Genomic DNA, 23,386 nt, shown 5'->3' on the forward strand with positions numbered 1-23,386 from the left:
GAGGTTTTTGCAGGGGAGTGCGTTGTGAGAGCTCAAGGAGATTATCAAGTGATAGTACACTGCACTGGGTAAAGACTTTTTGGAGTAATTTGGGCAGCATAGAGCAACTAAAATAATGAGACAGATAAAACTGGGATTATTTAGTTCTGAGAAAAGGGAGTTCTGAGAAATTGAGAGGGAGCTGACTGCAGTACATCAGCTTGCTAAGGGTTATCCTCCAATTAAACTGAATGTGTCTGAGGTCACTGGGTAAACCGGAACTAGGCGGCACAAGTTTAAAGGATCCCATGTAAACCAAATTAAAGTAAGGATTATTTTACAGACTGGTGAAGAGAAAACAATGGAGGTGATGGAATCAAGTCCTAATGCATTTAAACCACAATGGGAGGACTCTATGGAATTTTATACATTAAAGGGGGGGATTAGGAGCAGCCTGCTGCCCTTCATAGGGAATTTAGTTGATTATGAGTGACCGGCACAAAGTTAAATTACTTCTACAATACTTAAGGAATTAGATAAGAATAGAGATGGCAGGGACATCCTGGCTACCTCCTGCTTCTGCACACCACTCAACTAAGGTCTTCATTGTGCTTTTTCTTCAATGTTTCCAATGGGAGTTTCCAGATAAGGCTTTTCACTGCACACTGCAAAATACCATCCCCTGTGCACTTTTTAAAAGGTCCCTGGAACTCAAGGAATGGAACAGCAGCATCAGTGACATTTAACACCCGGCCCTTGTCCAGGGGGAGTGTGGGAGAAGAGGAACAGAAGCCTTGACATACTGGCAATTCCAGAAGACAGTCACACAAGAGGCAGGTGTGGGACTGTCAGAAGGTTTATTAAACTTGCTTAGAATGTTTTACACTTCGAGACAAGGTCATTTCCCCTCTAGGCAGAGAAGGGGCACTGTGCAGAACGTTTATTCAAACAGAAAGGAACATGAAGCTATGACCAAGATCCTCAGTGTCTGCCAATGGCCCAGGGCGCTACAGCTCTGCCCAGTAATAGTAATGATTACAGACACATGGCTGGCGTTCTCCAGAGTGTCTCAGGAAACATCCTCTCCAGCTCTCTCACTGGCTACGCCCAGGAGCACAGCGTTCTTTAAAAGGCAAAGCAGCATCTCTGCTCCCTCTGGGAAAAGGAATTTCATGATAAAATAATAAATACGGCTTCAAAGACCCCTGTGTCCCCACTGACATGTCATGAGCAAAATAGCCAAGAACTGCGGCATTTAGAGAGGAAATCTCTAAAGTCTTCCCCTTCCCCAGTATCAGTTGAAATCCAACAAACTAGCAGGTATGGCTGGGAGGCTAGGGCTGGCACGTTCGCCTCTTGATTTCCTCAACGAGGTTTTCCCTGCGAACATCAATCTGAAAAACAAATACAAAATGAATTAATAGAACCACTCCCCTCCTATAATCCAGCCTCCTCCCGGAACCATTCTTCTCCAGTCCATCCAAGAATACCCCAAATCGCACGCACTGCCCTGTCTGACAAAAGAGCACCAAGCCGCCCTCCCACAGATCAAGCCAAAGTACTCAAAACTGTTCATTTTTGAAGTAATGTTTCTAACACACACACACCTCTTCTCTGCAAAACAGCTCCTAGGTAAGTGGCTCTCCAACTTGATTCGTCTCTAGCACAGGGTCCAATCTAAACAGTTTTTAATAACTCCTTTCTCTATGGCATCCTTAAGAGCTGGTTGCCTAGCGCACAGAGAATGCTGCTATCCACCTTCTCATGCAAAGAAGCACGACCATATCCAACACGTTCACAGGCTCTCCATGCCTGTTGGAGCCAGTTCAAAGTTGCCCTTGTTTCTGAACCGTCCCTCTGTAGACTTGCTCCAGCTTATACGTGCTAAGTATTGTCACCAAATCATAGACCTTATCTCCACTCCCCTCCCTGTCCACATCTAGCATCTGCCTCCCCTCTGTCTCCACACTCAGTTTAGCCATTGTCGGTGGGCGAGCCTTCTCTGCAGTACCTGCCACATCAGACAGCCTTCCTGTATCTCACTGACTCTTCAAGTCAGATGAATGTGCCTAGCTCCTTTGGTATCTTCTGCTGTTATTAACTCTAAGGCCTCCTGAGATGCAATATGTGGGAAGGTCCCCATACTAATACAGCTGCATTATATCCACTGTTGGGGTATAAAGGAGAAATTCAGCAATGGTACCCAACAATCATTCATGTGGCTGAGAGATTACTGACACCTCAATCTCTCTTCCTAAATCCATTCCCACATAGTGGGGTGGCTTTAGTCCATTTCATCTTTGGCAAGACAAAGCCTGTTAATGTCTATCTTCAGCCTATCCCTTATATGCAAAGGCATCCTCACCTCTTCCCTAGTAGCTACGACTCGCAGCTTGACAACTCCATCCTTCAGCTCCTGCTCTCCTATGATGGCAACGAGAGGGATTCCCGTGTCTTCACAATACTGCAGCTGGTTCAGCAGCTTGGGGTTCTTCTTATACAGCATCTCTGCCTAGGGGGGGACCCACAGTACAGCAATAGATTTAATACCTGCTGATTTCTTCAGGCACCCACTTATCATTCCTGTTCTTGGATTTCCCCATCTAATTTGCATTTGAGGCAGCAGGACCAGATCTCTCAATCACCAGGCAGGGCTCCCCACTTTTGAAAAGCAACCCAATTAGAATGCTTCCAAAACTGAAACAGCTTACCCAGCATTAACAAAGTGTGCCATGGGCACAGGTGGAGCTCTTTTCCTCTGCACTGCTTTGCTGAAGCACAGGGAGCCTCTCCTACCAGTTCCAATGGTGGGTCTGGCAGCTGAGGCTAGAGAGCAAAAGATGCAATATTCCCCAGCCAGGCATGGCATCAGGGGCGAGGCTCTTTGTCTTAGCTCTGCTAGCATCAGAAGGGCAACCGATTCATGCCATGTTAGAGAGTGACCTTTGCCCTGTAGAAGAGGTTAGCAATATTCCCAACTTGGAAACCAAGCTGGAGCCAAGTGAGAGCTTGTGTAAAGGATTTCTAGTGCTGCACAACCCAGGGAAAGCAGGAAGTCTGGAAACCACCTGCTGCTGCTGCCAGGATGTAGCGTGTACAGCTTTCCTTAAAGGGGTGCCAACCCTCCTTCCCAGCGACTGGCAGCTCTGGCCCTGCCTTGTGTACAGCAGAGGGAATGCCTAATTGTAGGAATGGTGAAGCTGGATAGACAAGAACAGGCAGCAAGGTCACATTCAAGTAGGCAGGGCTTGCTGCTCACGTGGCATGTCTCCCCAGAGTGTCTCCCTCCTCCCCACTTATGGGGTTAGGGTAACAAGAACAGGAGAATGGCTCTAAGCCCATGACCAGCACTGGGAACGGAAGGGCTGGAGCCAACCAGTTTCCTTCCTCTCCCTCACTCAGACTCTGCTCAGCCATACCTTGATCCCAGAATCCCACAGCTCAGAGATGAGCTTCAGTCTCTCTTCAAGGAGTTTCTTCTGTGCAGCTGCTACAAGCACCTGTGTCTCTGTGGTCCGGATCTTTTCCTCTGAAGCCTGGATGCAGGGACAGAGTCTTGTGAGAGTTGTTGACGACGTATAGAAACACCCAGCCGCTCATGAGCTGAGACGCTCCTTGCCCCCCACTGACCCTTTCTATCAGGAACCACCACCACTTCACACAGAGCATTTTGCATGCATGGATTCAATGGGGACTGGGAAGCCAGTAGCTTTGACAGTGGAAGGACAAGCCAGCAGCAGCAACGCAGTGGAAGAGCCCCTGGAAATCCCAACAAGCCAAATCCCCACAGTTCTACATTCTACTTCCTTGGGGATCCAATCTCATTTAAAATGCAGTTTCTAGCTTTCCCCACTCCAGTGCCACGGCATTGGAGTTTCTGCTGGACATGAGCAATTCCATGGAAGCTTCCCCTCAGAGGCCTTCCCAGCGTAACAGATGTACTCTCACTGATGTAGCCTTACAAAAAAACATCACCAGCTCCACAGCAGCAGCAGGAAAGGTGGGACCCCGACCGAGCCAGGAACCACTAAGTGAACAATACCAAGCTAGAACGAACACACTCTCTCCCCCTTCTGCCCCACTGGAGGCCAGGAGCTTCACCATCTTTATGCTCTTCCTCCCCTTTCTGCCAGTTACTTAATGTGGCATTTTCCTGCCTCTGCTTTGCCTGAGAGGCCCCTTGTATAGTTCACCTGTTAAGGAGAAGCAGTGGGCTTGTGCCCCAAGCTGGAGAGGAAGTGGTGGCCTAAATAGATTTGTTTTCTTAACATGAGAAAAATCAGATCTTGTCTGGTCTGTATTTGTAAGGGGACTCTATGGCTGAGAGAGCTAGGGTCATGAAATCACAAGAAACTGAAACATAAGCAATTGAGCAGGGAAGGGATTTGCAGTCAGGTTGCTTTAGACTAGGTGGTCTGCCCCTTTAAGGGCCAGGCAGCCCTGTTATGAGGCAGAGCCCCTTTAAGAACAGGTGTTTGGACTTGGGAGAGGGAATGATCAGCTCCACCTGGGAAGGGTCAGGTGCTTCCCTTACAGATTGAAAGAGCTCAGAGGAGGGAAGCTACAGGAAGCAGGTTGGCTATTGTGGCAAGGGACCTCCCAGGGTGACGGCCCTTAGGACAACTGGGGAAGAGCCTTGTTTTGTGTTAGTTTGTGAGTTGTGTGTTTGAACAATAAATGAAGCCCTGAGGAAAAGGGTCCAATCCAGCCTCTGGGATGGTGCCAATCCTGCCGGGGCTGTGGAGATAAGTTAAAATAGCCAGTAGGCTGCTGGCTTAACTCCTGACAAAAGACTTGGCAGAAAAGTTCCCAGGAACAGATGCCCCTCCGGCCCAGCAAGGAAGGGGCTGGGGAGCGGAGGAAGGAACAGGAGCAGAGGTGAGAGGTAGCGCCATGGCGATGGGGCAAGGCACCTTCACAATTCTGCAGTGACAGACACTGCTTTCTCCAGTTAGAATGTGAGCTCCTACCTCCCTGCTCAGTGTACTAAAATCCATGAACATACCATGTGGTAGCTGTCACCCTGAGAACTCTGTGCTGTACCACTTTATTTTTTGGTCAGTAAGCTCTTTGGGGCAGGGGCTGTGTTTTCCATCTTCCTAGGTGTTAAAGCAGCATGTGGCCCAAGGAGGCCCTGATTCTGATCGGGGCCTTTGGACATAACCACACTATGAATAACAAGAGAGGAATATCAAAGCCTTGTCCTATGAAGCAGAGGCAGGGAAAATTTCCAGACTGGGTCTCGTCTCCCTTGTTTCTTGGAAAATGGGGCTGGATATGCTTCATTTTGATGGTAAAAACAAAAAGCCTTTTTCTGGGAAGTCCTGCCAGCCCTTGTTATACATTGTGGAGTATAAAAAAAAGGACTTGACCATCCACTGCTTGTCTCCTTTAACCTTTGATGCTCTCCCTTTTAATTGGCCAGCCTCTGCTCTGTAGTCAGTGCAATAGCAAGTGGGCACATGATCTTTAACTGTGGCTACAACCTGCTGTCCCTATCCCCTGGAACGGAGCAAAGCAGAGTTAAAGTCTGGCTAACAGCTCTATGACTGAGTAGCCCAGAGAAAGGACAGTAATGGCTTTCAAGTCACTTCGTTGTCTGCTGGGCTGGGGATTTCACTAATAATAAATCCGCTATACAGAATTCCCCAGTGCCCTTTGCTGTAAATGTGACACATGGGAACAGACCTCCAAAGCCAGCTATGATGAGACTCTCCTCCTTGCCAATGGGATCCCCTCCTGCTTTCTCCCTGTATGGGCAACCGAAGGGGTTGAGTTTGGCACTGGAGTTATCCACTGCTGCCAGCCATTATGGCTGACCTTCCCAGAAGTGGCCCTTGAGTCGAAGTGCCTCAGGTTTTGGGTGCCCAAACCGAGAGCTGTCAGGTGTGACCGTAAGAGGCATGAACAGCTTCCACTGGCTCCAGCTAGAGTTTGGGTGCTCAGCACTTCAGAAAGCCAGGTCCACGGCGTCTCAGGCTGGGCACCTAAATTAGTGGGCACTTTTGAAAATCTGTCTGTAAATATAGTCAGGGCCACCATCCACTCTGCAAAGAGGGATCTAGCCCCTCCGTCTCATGACATTCTAAGCTTTACCTGCCTTGAGAGTGAACTGTGTGATGTAAGAAGTGCCCAATTCCTCTTTTCTTAAGAGTTGTCATGTGAGCAGGGCCTTAGAGGCTCTGACTCCAGATCTGAACCCGGGTCTTTTGTTGCCAGATGGAGCTACAGAGACTGCCCAGCCACTACTGTGCTATTTACCTACCTAAAACAGGTTGATCATGTAGCGCCACAGCAATCTGATTTAGGCAACTAAGTGGCTGACCAACACAGGTTGTGAGCCTCCACTCACCCCCACTCAGCAGCTTTGGATCAGCCCTTGTCAGCAGGGAGGAAAGGCAGGTGCCAGTCTGTCCCCCAGGATCAGAGGAGGAGGAGGAATCAGGTGGCACTCACCTCCACTTTCTGCTCCATGATGGAGAAGATCCGCTCGATTCCGATGCTGACTCCCACACAGGGCACCTTCCGCCCCTTCGGGTCGAACATCCCCACCAGCCCATCATAGCGGCCACCTCCAGCCACACTGCCCACGCTGACCGGCTCCTCCTTGTGGGCGTTCCAAGGCTGCAGCAGGATGGCCTCGTAGATCACCCCAGTGTAATAATCCAGACCCCGTGCCAGGCTCAGGTCAAAGGAGATCTGCGGAACAGGAGGGGAATCCCATTACCAGGCACAACAAATGACCCAGTCAGGCCTGCTCAGTGTCCCTCCACCACTCACCTTATCTGCAATGCCAAACAGGGTCAGGTACTCAAACAGCAGCTTCATGTCTCCCAGCCCCTCCCGGGCCAGCTTGTTCTGGGACAGCTTAGGGTCCTGGAGCAGCTGCTCAATCAGACCCAGCCCACCTGCAGAAATGACACACAATTAAAATATAAAAGGCAGGGAGGGCCAAGCTCCCATGGGCTTGCTCCACTCAGCCTGGCCCACAGCCACCTGCTCGCTCCTCCAGCCTCTCTATCTCCCTCCCAAGGGATACCGACCACGCATCTTATCTGCGATGTGCAGGCTGCAAGTCAGCTCGGCCTGGGCAAGAGCAGCTAAACCTCTGGGGAACCCTGAGCCTCCCCATGTAGAGACCAAGGAAATTGGAGTGGCTGGTGAAGTGACCCACACGGGCTCTCCGCTGACATGGGTGAGGCCGGACAGGGAATCAAGTCTCACAGCTCCACAGAACTCACCATGCAGTTGAACGTATTCCCCGATGCGATCTGCAGCCTCTGGCGAGAGCCCCTTCTCTCCAACCATCTCGCTCTTCACATCCTCCCATGTTGCCTGGGGAGGGGGAGATGAGAATGTTAATCACAGCTCCCCAGGCTGAACCCGCTGCTCCTGGGAGTTGTTCTCAGTGGAGCGCTCATCACCATCTCTCCCTGTCTGCCACTGTTCTGCTTCATATCAATAGAGCAGCAAAGAGGAATTGGGAAATCAGACTCTAAAGCACCTTGATGCCTCAGAATTCCAGGATCTAGTCAATTTCTCTCATGTGAAGCAGAACAATGTGGTGCAAGGTGTAAAAGAAGACACAGAAAAAATGGTTATAAGAAGAGAAAGTGAGAACACAGCTAGAAAAGGCTAAGAGAAAATAAGAGGGGAAAAAAGTACTGCAGGGGAGACAACAAGGAACACTTTGCCGAAAAACCTACCCCACAGCACCAAGGTCGGTAAGTATTTATCTCCCCTCTTTTAACAGAGGGGAAACTGAGGCACATAGTGGTTAAGTGGCTTTTCCAAAGTCATAGCTAGAGTCAGCTTCAGAGCTGGGATTAGCTGTGGTACCTGGGCTTCTGGTCCTGGGATCACACCACTACAAAGAAAGAGGCAGCGATGAAGGGGGACAGATTGGCTACTTTTGTTAGTGACTCAATTGTCTGTGGAACGATGCAGGGTGCCAACATTTACAAATGAATAGCCAATTACGTATTTTAGTAGCCCACTAGACCAGGCCATTCACTCCTCTCCTAACTACTATATTTCTTGGGAGTGCTACACCAAAGAGCATACCCAGTGATCCAACACACACTACCCACTTACCTATGCATCCCCTCAGGGCATTGTTACTCTGACAACGTTACCCCTTACCCTACCTTAAAATCATCTTGTAAATCCAACCCTGGGACAGCAGCTCTAATGGAATTCATTGAGCAAGAACACGGAGCAAAGCTATCACAGAACTCGGGGGTGACATAGCAAACAAAGCTTTTGTTTTGCTCTCAGGCCAGGGTCATAGCAGTAAAAACATCTGAGCCACCCAGGACCTGTCCGCACTACATTCTTGCTGCTGCACTGTTTACGAATTGCAGGTCCCATGTTTGCCAGTGCAGATACAGGCTCCCAGACCATGTCTACACTAAGAAAAAAGGTGTCACTTTTACAAGGAGACCGCTAACACACAGTAAAAACCTTCGTGTAGACAGGGCAAAATGACCAGCTATACTGAGGTAAAACTACACCTTGCCCTTTCTACACTAGTGTTTACAGTGTGTTACAATCTCATTGTAGAAGCCACACCTTTTCCCCCTAGTGTAGACGAGGCCTGAGTATGCAGCCAGCAGCCTCAAATAGCTCAGGCCTTGTCTCCACCTAAAAATGAAATTGTCCTAGCTACATTGCTCAAGGCTGTGACAAACTGTGTGAACTCAGCAGTATAGTTAGGTTGACCTAAACCCTGGTGCAGATGTAACTAAGTTGATAGAATAATTCTTCTGACAACCTAGCTACCACCTCTGAGAGATAGATTAACTACAGCCATGGAAAAATCCCTTCCATCGAAGTAGGAAACATCTACACTACAGCAGCACAGGTGCAGCGCCACACGCTCAGAGAGAGACAAACTACATCTGGCATTTTGGGGTTAATGATGAACCACAAAATGCTAGCATTAACCTCTTTCACTGCTCAGCATTCAAACCTAAGCATCCAGCTAGTAGCCCTTGTTAAGTGTTGTTAGAATCATTAAAGAAGGCCTCCACAGGAAGAAGAATGCAAGTGTTAGAAGTACATTCTAGAGCAGTGGTTTTCAAACTGGGGTACGCGTACCCATAGGGGTACAGAAGCTCTCGTCAGAGGGTATGCGAGAAAAATCCTGTAATGGCAGACAACACATTTTATTTAGTAAGACTCAGCAATCTAGTCATAGGTATATTATGACCCTATGTCAGATGGGGGTACACGGTAGGCTACATTATTTGGAAAAGGGTACGCGGCCTAAAATGTTTGAAAACCTCTGGTCTAGAGCAATGGGGGAAGGAGGGCTGCTAAAGACCAGACCAGCTGCTGCACGCTTTGTTTTATTTACAACTACTCAATATAGTTAGTTTACTAACCACTCTGCCTTTTCCTGTGTGTCCCGAGAGATTTCACTAGAGCAGCTGTGTAAATTTTTCTCCCCCAAATTCCTCTGAATTAGTAAACGTTCCAGCAAGTTTCCAAGTGTCCTACTGACACCCTTTGCTACCCACCTAGGGATGTGCAACTCCCAGTGACGCCAAGGGTAGTGCTTGCTGTGCGCTTGCAGGGGTGGGCCCTGTGTATACATTTCTCACTGTTAATACTTTCAAACATATGAAGATAATTGAAGTACAGCAGACATCTCAGCTGCAAGGATGGATCTCGGTGCTGTGAGTAGAGGCAGAGCCAGATTAAGGCACAGACACTATAGGCCCCGGCACAAGGGGCCCCTTCTCCTACAGTCGGGTGAGCACATCAGAATCTCAGCTTTCGTAAAAAAGGTTCCTAGCCCTCATAAAGTAGACCCTCAGTTGACTGACCAGTCAACCACACACTTCATCTGGAACCGGAAGTACACAATCAGGGAGCAGCAGAGACCCACTCTTCCAAAAAAGAAGCAAATACAGTACAGTACTGTGTTACATGTAAACTACTAAAAAAATAAAGGGAAAGCAGCATTCTTCTTCTTCATAGTAAAGTTTCAAATCTGTATTAAGTCAATGCTCAGTTGTAAACTTTTGAAAGAACAACCATAATGTTTTGTTCAGAGTTACAAACAGTTCAGGGTTACGAACAACCTCCATTCTCGAGGTGTTCATAACTCTGAGATTCTACTGTATTTTCAAAGGAAAGCTCAAAAACACAAACAAACTGGTGTAGCTAGTAATTCCTAGGCAGACTTTACAAACTGGAGTTAAGGCTGTGAATGGCTTTACTCCTCTGTGCTAACTAAAGGGGGAAACCTTAAAAGAACATTTAGTTCTAGGAACATCTGCCTAGGAATTGTAACTGGTGTAGCTATATCTGCCTGAGTCCACAGAGAGTCTGAAACAGCAGCTCTTAGAGGGGTAACTGTCCTATGCATCTCAACTGGGTATTAACATCAAATCTCAATGCATGGTGTCACGGGTGGCCAATACCACCCCAGCACAGGATTGTGCGTATGGCAGGAGGAGAAGATTACAGTGGGCGCAATCCAACCTCCCAAGCAACTACACCAGCTACCAGGTTAAGTACTTTGGAAGCTCCCTGCTGTCATTGCTGCCCCTCTGGGAGAGAGCTGGGCCCCTCCTGTTGCTGCTGCTCTAGAGGAGGAGAGGGAAGAAGGGGACCCTATGCTAATGTCTATGCCTCTCTGGGAGGGGAGAGGGCCCCCCGCCATCAGGGCTCCAAGTGTGTGTGGAACCACGGCAGAAGGAGGTCACAGAGCCCCTCCTCTGTTACGATGTCCCTAGGTTGCCTTGCCCTGGCTCCTTACCTGGGCTTTAACTCTGTTTACAGATTTTCCAGTGGTCTGGTTTCTGGCTCTGACTCTATCATAGAATCATACAATATCAGGGTTGGAAGGGACCTCAGGAGGTCATCTAGTCCAACCCTCTGCTCAAAGCAGGACTAATCCCCAACTAAATGTTCTTTTAAGGTTGATAACATTCTTTTAAGGTTTCCCCCTTTAGTTAGCACAGAGGAGTAAAGCCATTCACAGCCTTAACTCCAGTTTGTAAAGTCTGCCTAGGAATTACAGTCAAGACTCCATTCAGCTGGGCAGCCAGCTGCAAAGAAAACTGTCTAGAGAGGCAGCTGAAGGCCAATCCACTTGTTGACCTCATTCATCTTCACAAACCAAAGTGGAGGTGAGAATTGCTGCTATTGTTCCTCCTGGAGTCAAAGCTATTGACCAGAGCAGAGTGCTGGGGTGTTATCTTTAACTTTGGCTACAATAGAGAATTGCACCATTACAGCTCATCCACACTAGCCAGCCTGGTTGGCATAAGCCTGTCCACCACAAGAAACGGGCAGATTCCATGCACTGTGGGTACCAATCCCAGCCCTCCCAGCTTCTTCAGGCTGGTCTCTCCTATCTTCTTCTGTACTTTCATTTGATTGGAACATGGAGATGGTTTCACCATTACCCCATCTCCCTAAGCACCCACAGTGCAGCTCCTTCCTTCCTCACAGGACATACAGGTTGCTAGGGCAGGGGATGCTTTGAAGTGACAAGTCCGCATATGACCCCAGCCTCCCACAGACACTACAGCCAGCAATGCCCAACCTCCACAGACTGCGTGTCTCCTGCTTTGATGCTGGCTGGAGCATTGTTGAGCAGTAGAGCACTTGCTCACAGGGTGATATTTACAGAGCCATTGACAGGACAATGCCGCTACATCCTACTCATTTGCAAATTTACCTGACAGAATTCAGTCCTCAGTCACTTGAAGTGTGGCTGGCTTGCAGGATCCTAGCTTCTATACCCATCCTGCAGCAGTCTGCCACTATGCCAGATACCAAGGCTTTAGCAAGGTTCCATTTATACTACAGATCTGTGCTGGAGAACAGCTGGGCTGTAACGAGGTCCCCAGCACAACAGTGGATGTTGATGGCCCCAAAAACACTGAATTAGAAAAAAAGCTTTTGAACATTCTGATGCAGCATGCCCAAATAAATTTGTTATAAGAAGAGATGGTGCCCCAAGACTCCTCGTTGTTGATGCAGCATGGATTCTAGATGGCAACCAGGAGTGGGGTGGTGGGATCCCTGCTCCAGACACACAGGAGCTTCACTACTCCAGGTTAATAACCAGCAGCTCGTCCTTTAAGTCTTGCGATAGTGAATTAAGAGACCTGCAGAATCCCATGGATTTAGGGTGACTTGCATTGTCAATCTGTTTGCTCTGGGAATGTTAAAGGAAATAGTGTAACTAGGTCTCCACAAAACACCCTATCTAGGTGCTGAACCCCCAATGCCCAACACACAGGGGGAAGAAGAGAAATAATTTAACATTTACTAGCATTCTCTAACCAGCTTCCACTGCCCTTAGTCTGTCTGAGCAGTCTGTGCTGACTAGGAAGGCTGTGAAACCCACAAAGCAGCAGTAACAGGAAACTTCAGCCCTTACCTTGTCCAGTTTGTCCACAGTGGAGCAAATCGTTCGGAACTTGCTGTCTGGTACCCCACAAACTGCAAACATCCCATCGAGGATACGCCGGTCGTTGACCTGGGAGGAAGCAGAGTCTCTCAGTGGGAACCCAATGGAAATATCTCAGTTACAACAGAATCTTCAGCTTCACTCCTCTATGACTTTGGGGGTAGAGAAGAGGGGCTGGCTGCCATCCCCATCCCACCTAGCCAGCTACCTCTACCATCATCAGCTCCCAGAAGTGCCAGGGGCTTAGCTGCTCCTGCTATGAAACAGTGGACAAGTGAAAATTGGATGACAATTTAGCTGGACTTTCAAAAGCCTCTGACAAAGGGCCTCACAGGAGACTGTTCAGGAATGAGAGTCATGGATGAGAAGTAAAGTCACATCATGGAACAGAAACTGGCCAAGACAGAAAACAAAGAGGAGGAGGAAATGTTCAGTTTTCAGCATGGCAAAGGTTAACAGCAGGTGCCCAAAGTTTCTGTATGAGGACCAGCATTTACTGAAAACAACAACAAGCAGCAAGGTGGCAAAGTGACAATTATTACAGTTACCCAAGTCTGAGGAGCCAAGGTAGGTGTGTGGATGGCACAACAGCAGACAAAGCTCAATGAATTCCAGTGCAAGGTAATACACAGCAGAGAAAATCATCTGGATTACTCAGACACTGCTGGGTTTCACATTAGCTACCACCACTCGGGGAAAAAAACCTGAACATCAGTGAAAACCGTGCAGCAGTGGCCAATAATGAAAACAAATGCAAAAGGAATGGGACAGGGAATACTGGAAATACTCAATCCATTAAATCCCTCAATGGCAGGCCCTCACCTGGAAGACCAATGACAGTTCCGGTCACCCTCTCTCAATGGAGAAAAAGCACAAAGAGTGGGGGTGCAGAAAGAGGGGAGAGCAGAGATTCAAAGTCTGGAAAGTCTTCCAGATGGGAAGAGACTCAAACAATTGGAATGAGTCTACAACAGAGATTAATTCACTAACAAAAAGTTTCATTAACACAGAGTTAAGATTGCTGAATGGTATCTTGTGGCCTTGCAAAATGTCGACTCCAGGAAAACTCAGACTTCTGAAAAGAATCAGGAAATACAGAGATAAGGTAAATGCCCAGACCTCCTTCATTCTGCCCCCCTGCAGCTGGCAACAGCCCCTTGGAATTAGCTGCATGCACTCCAGCTGCTTTCACTGCCTTAGATGTTGCTGAATTGAATGGTGGAGGGATTATCTGGAGCAGATTGGAAGAGCCGTGATTGAGATATGAAGCTATGGGGAGGAGGGGGGGTTGTGCCCTTCTAAGACTGTGTGAGAGCCCCTCTCCCTGACCATGTGATCAAAGAAAAGAGGTGCATGTGTATCTTGGGAGATACGCCTCATTTCAGTGTTACATAGCATGAGTAGCAGGGTACAGGAGTCTTCTTGCCACCGGGATTATCAGCAGTTAGGCGGAAGTAAGATGAACGTTGTCTGTGGGTTTAATGAAGGGTAAGGGAAAGTACAGTAGAAAGCTGTAGTATTAGGTGGTATTGTGTGCCTAAGGGTGAAGGGGGGTGTAAAATTTAGCAGCTGTAGTGTTCTTTCTGTGGGGCTGAATGTGGGGCAGGCGTAGGCAGCTCCTTTTCAGTACAATGCAAAGGCAGAGGGCAAGTATGTGTTATGGCACATGGGCACTCTGCTCCAAGAAGGCAGAGATATGGTTGTGTGGGCGTGGACATTTCTCTATTTCATGGTTTTCACAAGTTTGAATTTTGCTGAGCACGAGCTGTCACTGGGCAACCTTAACTCTGCTTTAACCAAATTTCTTGTCAGTGAATTTCCTATGGATTTTTTTTTTTAAACAGAAAGAAATGTTGGTAGGAGTTAGTGTTCATTATGGGGCAGTTGTAATTATCATATAGATTTGCAGTTGAGATGCTACTATGGCCATGGAATGAGAATACCTGGCTCTCCCATAGTACTTTTCATCAGATCTCAAAGTACTTTACCAAGAAAGGAAACAGCATTATCCCTATGGGGACACCGAGGAACAAAGCAATGCTGGGACTTGGCCAAGGTCACTGAGCAGCCTGTGGCAGCATCAAAAATAGAGCCCTGATTTACTGAGTCCAAGTCCATTATTCTAACCACTAGACCACTTGGTAGCTGTCATTCCGGCGTGCCCCTGCCATACACTTTGTGAGGCTTAGGAAGAGTTAGGCATATGCCTAACTGAAAAGCTAACCTCTCTCACAAATTTTGTTCTCAATTTTGCTCTCCCAAAGGGACAGTGGGTTTCATGCTGGGTCAGATGTCCAGCATTAGGGATCTCTGTGACAGGATCAGAGCCCAGGTTTGATCCATAGATCTGTGCACAAAAAATGCTGTTAGAATCTCTCAATTTTGAGAAAAGCCGGGAGTTTTTTTGGGAGGGGATTGACGGTGAGGGACTGTATCTTCAGAACCCCTTGATCAAATGATTCTAAATTTGGACCTATAACTTTAGCCCATGCCTCTATGAGGCACACCTAATGTCAAAGTATATCCCAGTAACTATGTAGACTTTAGATCACATAGAATCATCATTTAAACAGAAAGCTGTTCTTAACTTTAACTAGCAGGACACCAGTTCTGTATATAAGAGTACATGACAGAGAACTAATTTTAATGAAGGGTAGAGAGGAGGTAAATTGGGCACTTCTAGTCACTTTCTCTCAGAATACAGAACAGCGGGACATCCAATTACACCGAAAACAAGGGATTTTTTAATAGCACAATGCATAATTAACCTGTGCAACTCATCGCTACAAGATGTAACTGAGGCCAACAGGTTAGCAGGATTAAAAAAGCAATCAAATGTTTATATGGAGAATGGGCACACCTGCAGTTACACAAGGGAAGGAACAAATTTTTGGACAATTCTAAATCCTCCTATGTCAGGGCATAAACCAATCACTGACTGATGAAGGTCGGGGCAAGCAGCTTTCCCTGTGGGCAGGTTATTCCATAATTGTCCATCATGCGGATTCTTGCCCCTTCCTTAGAAGTACCAGCTGCTGCCACTGTCAGAGAAGATACTGATTTAGATGGATTTTGGGTCAGATCCAGTCTGGCAGTCCCTGGCAGCTCCCCGCGGGTGGTCCAACAACACAGATAGCCCCCATCATAACCAGATCCCCCTAGGAAAACCCAGCAACAAGATCGCAGCGAGGGCTGGCTCCCACCCCTCCAGCTGATCCACAGAGCCCAGCAGTGTCTCGCTAGGTCTACGAATTCACAGGGGGCCTTGGCTGCCTTCAAGGTTCTCCCGACACCACTACTCTCATTGCTGTCTCGGGGCACCCGGTCCCTTTCTAACACCCTAGCTACCTCTAATTTTCCCAGGTCCCATTGCCCCCATTTGTTCAAGGTAGATTCATAAGAGGTTGTGTCTGCACAGCAGCATGTGCTGCTACACATGGGCTGGGGGTTGGTCTCCTGTTGCGCAGCAGGGGCTCAGCCCAGGGAAAGATTCCCTGGAGGAGGTGATGGATTCTCAAAAGGGAGCAGGGATGAAGGTCAACAGTACAAGGCCTGCAAGGTGGAGGTGTGAAGCTTGCAGACTCAAGGTGCAACACGCAGGTCCTCACCATGAGCATCAGAAGCCCTGGAGAAGGAGACGAATACTACCGGACCCCTTTTTTAGCACTGGGTGCCCAACAAAGCAGTTGCCCTGCTGCCTGAGCTGGGTTTGAGAGCTGCTGTCTGACTCCGTCCACCAAAACATGACAAGTTCTACACCTCCTGGAGCAAAGCACGTTAGACACATAACAGAAATGAGGCATAACACCCTTTACTACAACAGGCAGAGAAGTTGGGTGACCCTGTCCAACCCAGAACTCCCTTCTGAAGAGCAGCTTGAGATGGTGATTGCCGGGTGACAGCCAGTGTGAAGCCTGATAGTTTCTCTAGTATAGACAGTGCATAGAAAGGAGTTGCCACAGGCACTAGGGGTTCTGGATCAATCTGCATTGTACATTACAGAGGGTGCAGGTGCTGCCAGGCTGAGACCATGAGCAAGCGGGAAGCAAGAATGCTCTTCACTTCACATCATCGTCCAGCGAAACCAGCACTGGCACCTGGCTCTGGTTTTACCTTAATGAGGAAGTCTCCAATCTGCAGCCCGCTCAGGATCTCATGCATGATCTTCAGACACTCAGCATCGGGAATCATGGGGTCAAACTGGCCGGCGATGTCAAAATCCTGGGGCACAAGCAAAGGCAGTGAAAATCTGGGCAGTGTAACACAATTGGGGGAGCCCAGCAGCAACCAGGGTCTCCAGATATCCAGCTCCCCATGTGGCACCCAGGCCCCAGACACAAATGGAGTTCTCTTCCTCCCTGTCCACTTCCTCGTGCTTTGAGCCAGCACTCTAGTCACATATATAGGGCCACCTTGACTGAGTTCCTGGGAAACCCTGGGCCCAGACATGGAGAGCATTCAGGCTGCTGGTACTCACACACTGGTAGAACTCCCTGTAGCGGCCCCTCGTCATGGCTGGGTTATCCCGTCTGTAAACTTTGGCAATGTGGTAGCGCTTAATGTTGGTGATTTTGTTCATTGCCAAATAACGAGCAAAGGGCACCTGAGCACAAAGGGTTAAGGGTGGAACGTAAGACGACCCTCCCATGGCTCTGAAGGTCCAGGACAAGAGCCATCCAGCCCTTCCGAAGGGGTTTGGTGTGGACAGGATTACCCAACTTCTCTGCATATAGTAGCAAAAGGTGTTATGCCTCATTTCTATTATGTGTCTAACCAGCCTGGTTATCACTCTTCGGGCAGAAGTCTGGTTAACCCCTCCCCTGTTATCCAGGCTCAGTAGGGTACACACCCTTCTGCCGGGGGTAACAGCTAAGAGGCACTCATGCTCACCACCTCAATCACTGAAGCCAAAGGGAAGAAAAGGAGACAGCCCTGCAGCAATTACTACTATCACACATTCTGCTTCATAAAGCCATCACAGCTTCATTAACCCCCATAAGAATGGCCATACTGGGTCAGACCAATGGTCCATCTAACCCAGCCTTCTGGCTTCCGACAATGGCCAGCAGCAGATGTGTCACAGGGAAAGAACAGAACAGGGCAATTTATCAAGTGATCCATCCCCCATCATCCAGTCCCAGCTTCTGGTAGTCAGAGGTTTAGGGACACTCAGAGCATGGGTTTGTGTCCCTGACCATCTTGGCTAATAGGCACTGATGGACCTGTCCTCCATGAACTTATCTAACTCTTTTTTGAACCCAAGCATAGTTTTGGCCTTAATAACATCCCCTGGCAATAAGTTCCACAGATTGACTGTGCGTTGTGTAAAGAAAAACTGCCTTATGTTTGTTTCAAACCTGCTGCCTATTAATTTAATTGGGTGATCCCTGATTCTTGTGTTATATGAAGGGGTGACTAACCGTTAAAACAGCTGAGTACAGTGAGTCTGGCATAGCCAGGAACAGAACCCAGGTATCTATTCCTAGACCTGTGCTCTTCCCATTGGGCCCTGCTGCATGACTGCCCCACCACTGAGGACCTGGAATCAAAAGACTCAGGGAGAGACTGCCCTCCCCATCTCCCTCTTGAGGCCTCCACATGACACTGCCCATCAGTGAATGTACTATGTAGGATGAAATCGGCACGCCAGGAGCAGGAACTGTGGCAGGATACAGTCAGGTCATAGCGAAGAGACAGCAGCTCTCCCCCCTGGTCTTTCAGGTCGTAGATGAGCTTTGAGTCCTCCCCATACTTCCCTGTCAAAGTTTCCTAAATGAAACAAGAGAGATGACATCTTAGGTGAGAAGGGACAAAACCTAGGAGCACAAAGCTGCAACAAGAGGCTCAGTGAGGAAGCTAGGAGATGCCACATGATGAGCAAAGGGTGATCTAACCCTCTGTCAACCACAGCTTTACTACAGAAGGCTCTCACTTTCCATGGGAGCTGCTCACACTGAGGTCTTAGTCAGGGCAGCTGCCCTTCAGGTTATGACTAATGCAGCTACCATACTTTAAAATGCACCCAAAGATTTAAAGGGGCAAACAGCTACAGGCCTGGGGATCATGCCTTAATGGGTCAGTGCCTTAACCAGCAGAAAGAAAAGGAGTACTAGTGTCACCTTAGAGACTAACCAATTTATTTGAGCATAAGCTTTCATGAGCTACAGCTCACTTCATCAGATGCATCCGATGAAGTGAGCTGTAGCTCACAAAAGCTTATGCTCAAATAAATTGGTTAGTCTCTCCGATGAAGTGAGCTGTAGCTCACGAAAGCTTATGCTCAAATAAACTGGTTAGTCTCTAAGGTGCCACTAGTACTCCTTTTCTTTTTGCGAATACAGACTAACACGGCTGCTACTCTTTAACCAGCAGAGCCACCCCCTCCCAGATGTCACCTCACAGCTCCTGCACTCACCTTCAGCTCAAACACAGGGGTGTCGATGACCTCAGCTCCATGGCGCTTGAAGGTGCTGATAATGATGTTGAAGACTTTCTCCCTGATGGCCATCTGCTTGGGGTTGTAGTCCCGGGTGCCCTGAGACCCCAAATCAAAGGGAAGTGGGTGAGAAGAAGAGCAGAGAACCATGGCCTGAGCTAGTGGAATGATTCTGCCCAGATGAACATTAACATAGATGGGTACACTGTGCATGGAAGAAGCAGAAAGGAAGGAAGTGGTGGACTAGGTGTGTCATGGGTCTAAAATACTTACAAAGCCAGAAAGACAGGGATACACAACAGGGAACAGCATCAATACACCTGATGAAAGGGAATTAACCAAAAGCAAAAGCACAAGCACAGAGAAGAATTAGAGATCCTTGGACCATCTCTAAGTGCAGGTGGAAGCCATAAGATGCTGCCCAGAAGTGAGCTGGCTACTTATACAGCTGCTGGGTAGCACACAGCTAATGGGAGCCAGAGGTTCATAGACTACAGAGGGAAACTTCACGAGCCAGAAGGTGGAGAATCCAGCATGGATCCAATTACTTCTACAGGACCAATAGCATGCTTGGCCCTTTGTAGGCATGTAAGGTCCCTGCCTTGAAGAGCTCACAATTTAGAGAGGCACCAAAGAAAGGAAGATATTTCTGAGTCAGTGTCCGGTAAAATAACCCAACTAGAGGATAAGGCTGAGATGACAGAGGAGCTTTGGAAATTTAGGAATAAAGCATCAGGCTTAGAGGTGTTTTAATCTAAGAATTCCTTTACACAGAGAACTTGGACATTTTAGCCAGTGAGGCCAGAGGGTCTGATACTTGTCTCCTGAGTGCACCTTTGCAATGTGAACGGGATGAGATTTCTCATTCCATTTCTTCTTTGTTAGAATCACTGAATCATTCTGATCATCCCCTTCAGACAGCTAAAAACCACTATGGCTGACTATTAATAAATTCAGTCCTTATTCTCACATGGCAATTACCGGCTTTGCCTCTTCTACTGATAGAGTCATATGCAGTGTCAGGGAGAGAAAGGGGGCACACAATATGGAATAATGTGTGATTCTGTGGGCCAGAAAAGGAAGACCGACTTTTAATGTTACGTTTACTGCACTGAGACGTCATTCAGGCAGAGAAACTGGGAGGCTGTGGCTAACAGGTTTTCAGATCTTGAGAAGCTGGGAACGGTCTCACATTTTAAACAACTAGAGACTTTCTTCCACTTTTGCGGTCTTACTAGTTACTTTTTTATTTAGCTAAAATTTGGAGCACATGAGCTAGATTGATCAAGTTATCCAGCCTTTCACCTACTAGTCATTGATTCAAATGCAGCCCACATTCATTACCATCCATAGGTTGCTTAGTGGCCTATGTGGAATGAGTTGAGGGGTCTCTGAGGTCTAGTGCCTAGCGTACAGATGTCCACATCACACACACTACCATCACAAATGGCATTAATTACCCGCTTGCTGCTGTTCTCAACAGAGGCCAAAAAATGACAAGGCCCAAGATTGAACTCCCATGCCCATAAGGATGGGCCCTTCTAGAAAGAGGCAGACACGTATGCAGGCGGCATGCTCTGCTGCTAGCCATCCCAGATGTTACATCTCACCTGACACCAAAAATCTCCAGAAAAAGACATTTCCATTGTTTTTAATCAAAAGTTTCTAGTGACTGCTTGTGAGGTCTCTAGCCCTGGCCACACTAGCAATTTTTTGTAATTATGCTGCCATTAGTCTAACACCAATGTGGCACCCTTGAGGCTAGGACGCGCAGCAGTGCTAGTATAGGCTAGCCGCCAGCTTTTACAGTGATAAAGACACTCTGCACTAGTGCTCCAGCTGCTGCCAAGGCCACTGCTACTGTAACAGCAGGAGGCTGCCTGAAGATTGTGCCATGTGTACAGTGGCACAGCCTTTGAGCCTACAAATCTATTCAGCCATTTACACCACATTCATCACTGCCATTTGAGCAAACCATAGCTCTAAGCCAGCAGTTCTCAAACTGTAGGTTGGGACCCTAAAATGGGGTCGCCAGGGCTGGCTCAGACTTGTTAGGGGCTGGAGCCAAAGTCCGAGCCCCACTGCCTGGGACCAAAGCCAAAACCCAAGGACTTCAGGCCTGGGTGGTGGGGCTCAGGTTACAGGCCTCCTGCCTGGGGCTGAAGCTCTTGGGCTTTGACTTTGGCCTCCCCACCCAGGACGGTAGGACTCAGGCTTTGGCCCTGCCACCTGGGGCAGCTGGGCTCAGGCTTTGGTTCCCCCTCCTGGTGTCATGTAATACTTTTTGTTGTCAGAAGGGGGTTGCGGTGCAATTAAGTTTGAGAACCTGTGCTCTAAGCAATGCTAACTTCCCTCATTTACTTGAATTGGGCTAATGGAAGCCACCTTATTACCTTTGAAATTGGGGACATATTTAAAGGAACCTGAAACAGACATCTGAAGAAGTGGGTATTCATCCACCACGAAAGCTTATGCTCCAATACATCTGTTAGTCTATAACAGGGATCTCAAACTCAAATGACTACGAGGGCCACATGAGGACTAGTACATTGGCCCGAGGGCCGCATTACTGACACCTCCCCCTGTGCTGCCCTCGGCCCCGTCCCCACTCCACCCCTTTCATGAGGCCCCGCCCCTGCCCCGCCTCTTCCCACCCCTTCCCTGCCCCCATTCCAACCCCTTCCCTGGATGGCAAGAGAAATATCTTAAAGAAAAGTTTTCTAGCCCTTCTCCTGGTGAATAGCCTTGAAGATGTAACTGATGCAAACTGGTCATCAGGGTTACTTATCACCACTATGCCCTAAAGATCACAGGTTAGTCACAGTCCTCTCACAGCCGCCCTGGGCTGGCCTTTGGTGTCCCTTCATTTTTCGGAAGACCCCAGATCAGTTCACAGCTAGATGGGCACCGTTGCCCAGGCAACCACGGATGGAGTTTGGATGGCCACAAGCACCCTTCGAGACGGATGCCTTCAGCTGTCAGCTCATCTGCTGAGCAGCCAGCATGATCTCTGGTCAAAAAGGAGCAGGTCGATAGAGAGAGGCAGCATGGTCTAGGGTTTCTCAACCCATGGGTCGGGACCCAAAACTTGGTTGTCAGAGTGCTTCAAAGGGTCATATGGCAGCTCCTGTGGCTCCTGTCCCATGGGGCTGGCTGGGTTTGCCTCCCTGCTCCAGGCACTGCAGCCTCTAGGGTCCCATCGCCACTCAGGTTTGGCCCAGCTATCATAATAATTGGAGTCTGGGTAGGCCAAATTTGAGTGAGTGGCACAGCAATCCCATGAGGTAGGTCACAACTCCACTCACCCAAATTTGGCCCAGTCAGGGAGCGGGGCCAAACCTGAGCGGTGCTGCAACCCTGGAGTTTGCAACACCCAGAGCAGAGAGCCAAGCCCAGCTAGCCCCATAGCATAGGAACTGCAGGAACTACCAATGTGGGGAAAGTGCCAGGCAGGACCCAACCCACCTGGGATCCAACCAGAACCACCCCAGGGCCTCCTCCCCCAGACTATTTCCTGGGGTGTGACAGGCCATAAACATTTACAAATGGGTCCTGAGCCCAAAAAGGTTGAGAACCACTGATCTAGGGGGAGTATAATGGCTCCATGCAGGGCAAGGTGGCAGCATTACTTGCCATATGGGGTGTCCCTTGCAGTGCACATGTGCTCACTCAGCCTGCTGTCAGTTACACCAGCTCTTCTGGGGTTTATGAAAACACAGGGTTTTATCCTGGCTTTGTTAACTGTCAGGAGGAAGCCCTAAAGTCTGGGACATTCATCTATCTCGAAGGCACAGGGTTAAACGATTTATTTATCAGCAGTGGAGACAGTTTCTCTTTAATGCATAGTAAAGTGTGGTCATAGCAGACAAGGCACTGAGGGATTTCTGGGAAGGTAGGGCTGGGATACACACAAAGCTGCACTGTTTAAACTAATGATGGGTTTCTAAACGCCTTAGAGTCCAGGGCTGGGGACTTACCTTCGGGGTCTTGAGGACAAACTTGTGTTTCCCCTCTTCTGTGCCCAGCTGCGCCTTCAGCTCCAGCAGCTTCGCCACCTGCTCAGCCACCTGGGGACAGAGACCGGGCGGCAGATGAACAGCACAACCCAGGGGAGGCATTTGGGTATCCCGCTTCCCCGGCCCCCTCCCCGGGCACCCCGTTTCCCCGGCCTCGCTCCGAGCATCCCCCCCGGCCCGAGCCCCAGCCAACCCCCCGGGGAGAGGCGCGCAGGGGCGGGGCCGGGAGGGGGCGGTACAGCCCAGCCAGGGAGCCGCAGGGGCGGGGCGAGCTCACCTCTTCCGGACTGGCCTTCTCCTGCTTCAGCCGCCGCACCGTGTCCGCCTGGCGCCGCAGCGCCTCGTCCAGCTTCGCCGCCTCGTCAGCCATGGCCACCGCAGCGCCCTGTCAGCCCGGCTGCCGCACTCCCGTCTCCCACCCACCCCGGAACCTCACTGCACCGAGCATGCGCGGAGGAGGTGGGCATGCGTAGTAGCAGCGTCCGAGGCCACTGCCCACATTTTGCCCTTCCCTGCTCTCTG

At 49.0% G+C, this 23,386-nt stretch overlaps 1 protein-coding gene across 1 annotated transcript; it reads right to left on the bottom strand.

The window, feature by feature from the left end:
- Positions 1 to 831: 831 nt before the first annotated feature.
- HARS1 (histidyl-tRNA synthetase 1) lies at positions 832 to 23,299 on the bottom strand. The gene is made up of 13 exons (XM_074960760.1): positions 23,142 to 23,299; positions 22,826 to 22,915; positions 18,828 to 18,947; positions 18,086 to 18,181; positions 16,890 to 17,015; positions 16,526 to 16,633; positions 12,383 to 12,481; positions 7,221 to 7,314; positions 6,760 to 6,887; positions 6,436 to 6,678; positions 3,399 to 3,515; positions 2,345 to 2,491; positions 832 to 1,373 (listed from the first exon to the last, which is right to left on the bottom strand). Exons 1-13 carry the CDS (start codon positions 23,232 to 23,234, stop codon positions 1,314 to 1,316), a joined length of 1,521 nt encoding a protein of 506 aa, XP_074816861.1. The 5' UTR covers positions 23,235 to 23,299; the 3' UTR covers positions 832 to 1,313.
- Positions 23,300 to 23,386: the final 87 nt, after the last annotated feature.

This window comes from Natator depressus, chromosome 8 (assembly GCF_965152275.1).
Source record: "Natator depressus isolate rNatDep1 chromosome 8, rNatDep2.hap1, whole genome shotgun sequence".
NCBI classification, from domain to species: Eukaryota; Metazoa; Chordata; order Testudines; family Cheloniidae; genus Natator; species Natator depressus.

What these genes read in the sequence shown, in the direction of transcription:
- HARS1 (XM_074960760.1), bottom strand. Translation starts at nt 23,234, where the DNA reads ATGGCTGACGAGGCGGCGAAGCTGGACGAGGCGCTGCGGCGCCAGGCG. An exon ending in TTGTCCTCAAGACCCCGAAG is followed by an intron (nt 18,948 to 22,825) that starts GTAAGTCCCCAG and finishes TTGGGGTCTCAG; the next exon opens with GGCACCCGGGACTACAACCC. An exon ending in TGTTTGGCATTGCAGATAAG is followed by an intron (nt 6,679 to 6,759) that starts GTGAGTGGTGGA and finishes CCTGTTCCGCAG; the next exon opens with ATCTCCTTTGACCTGAGCCT.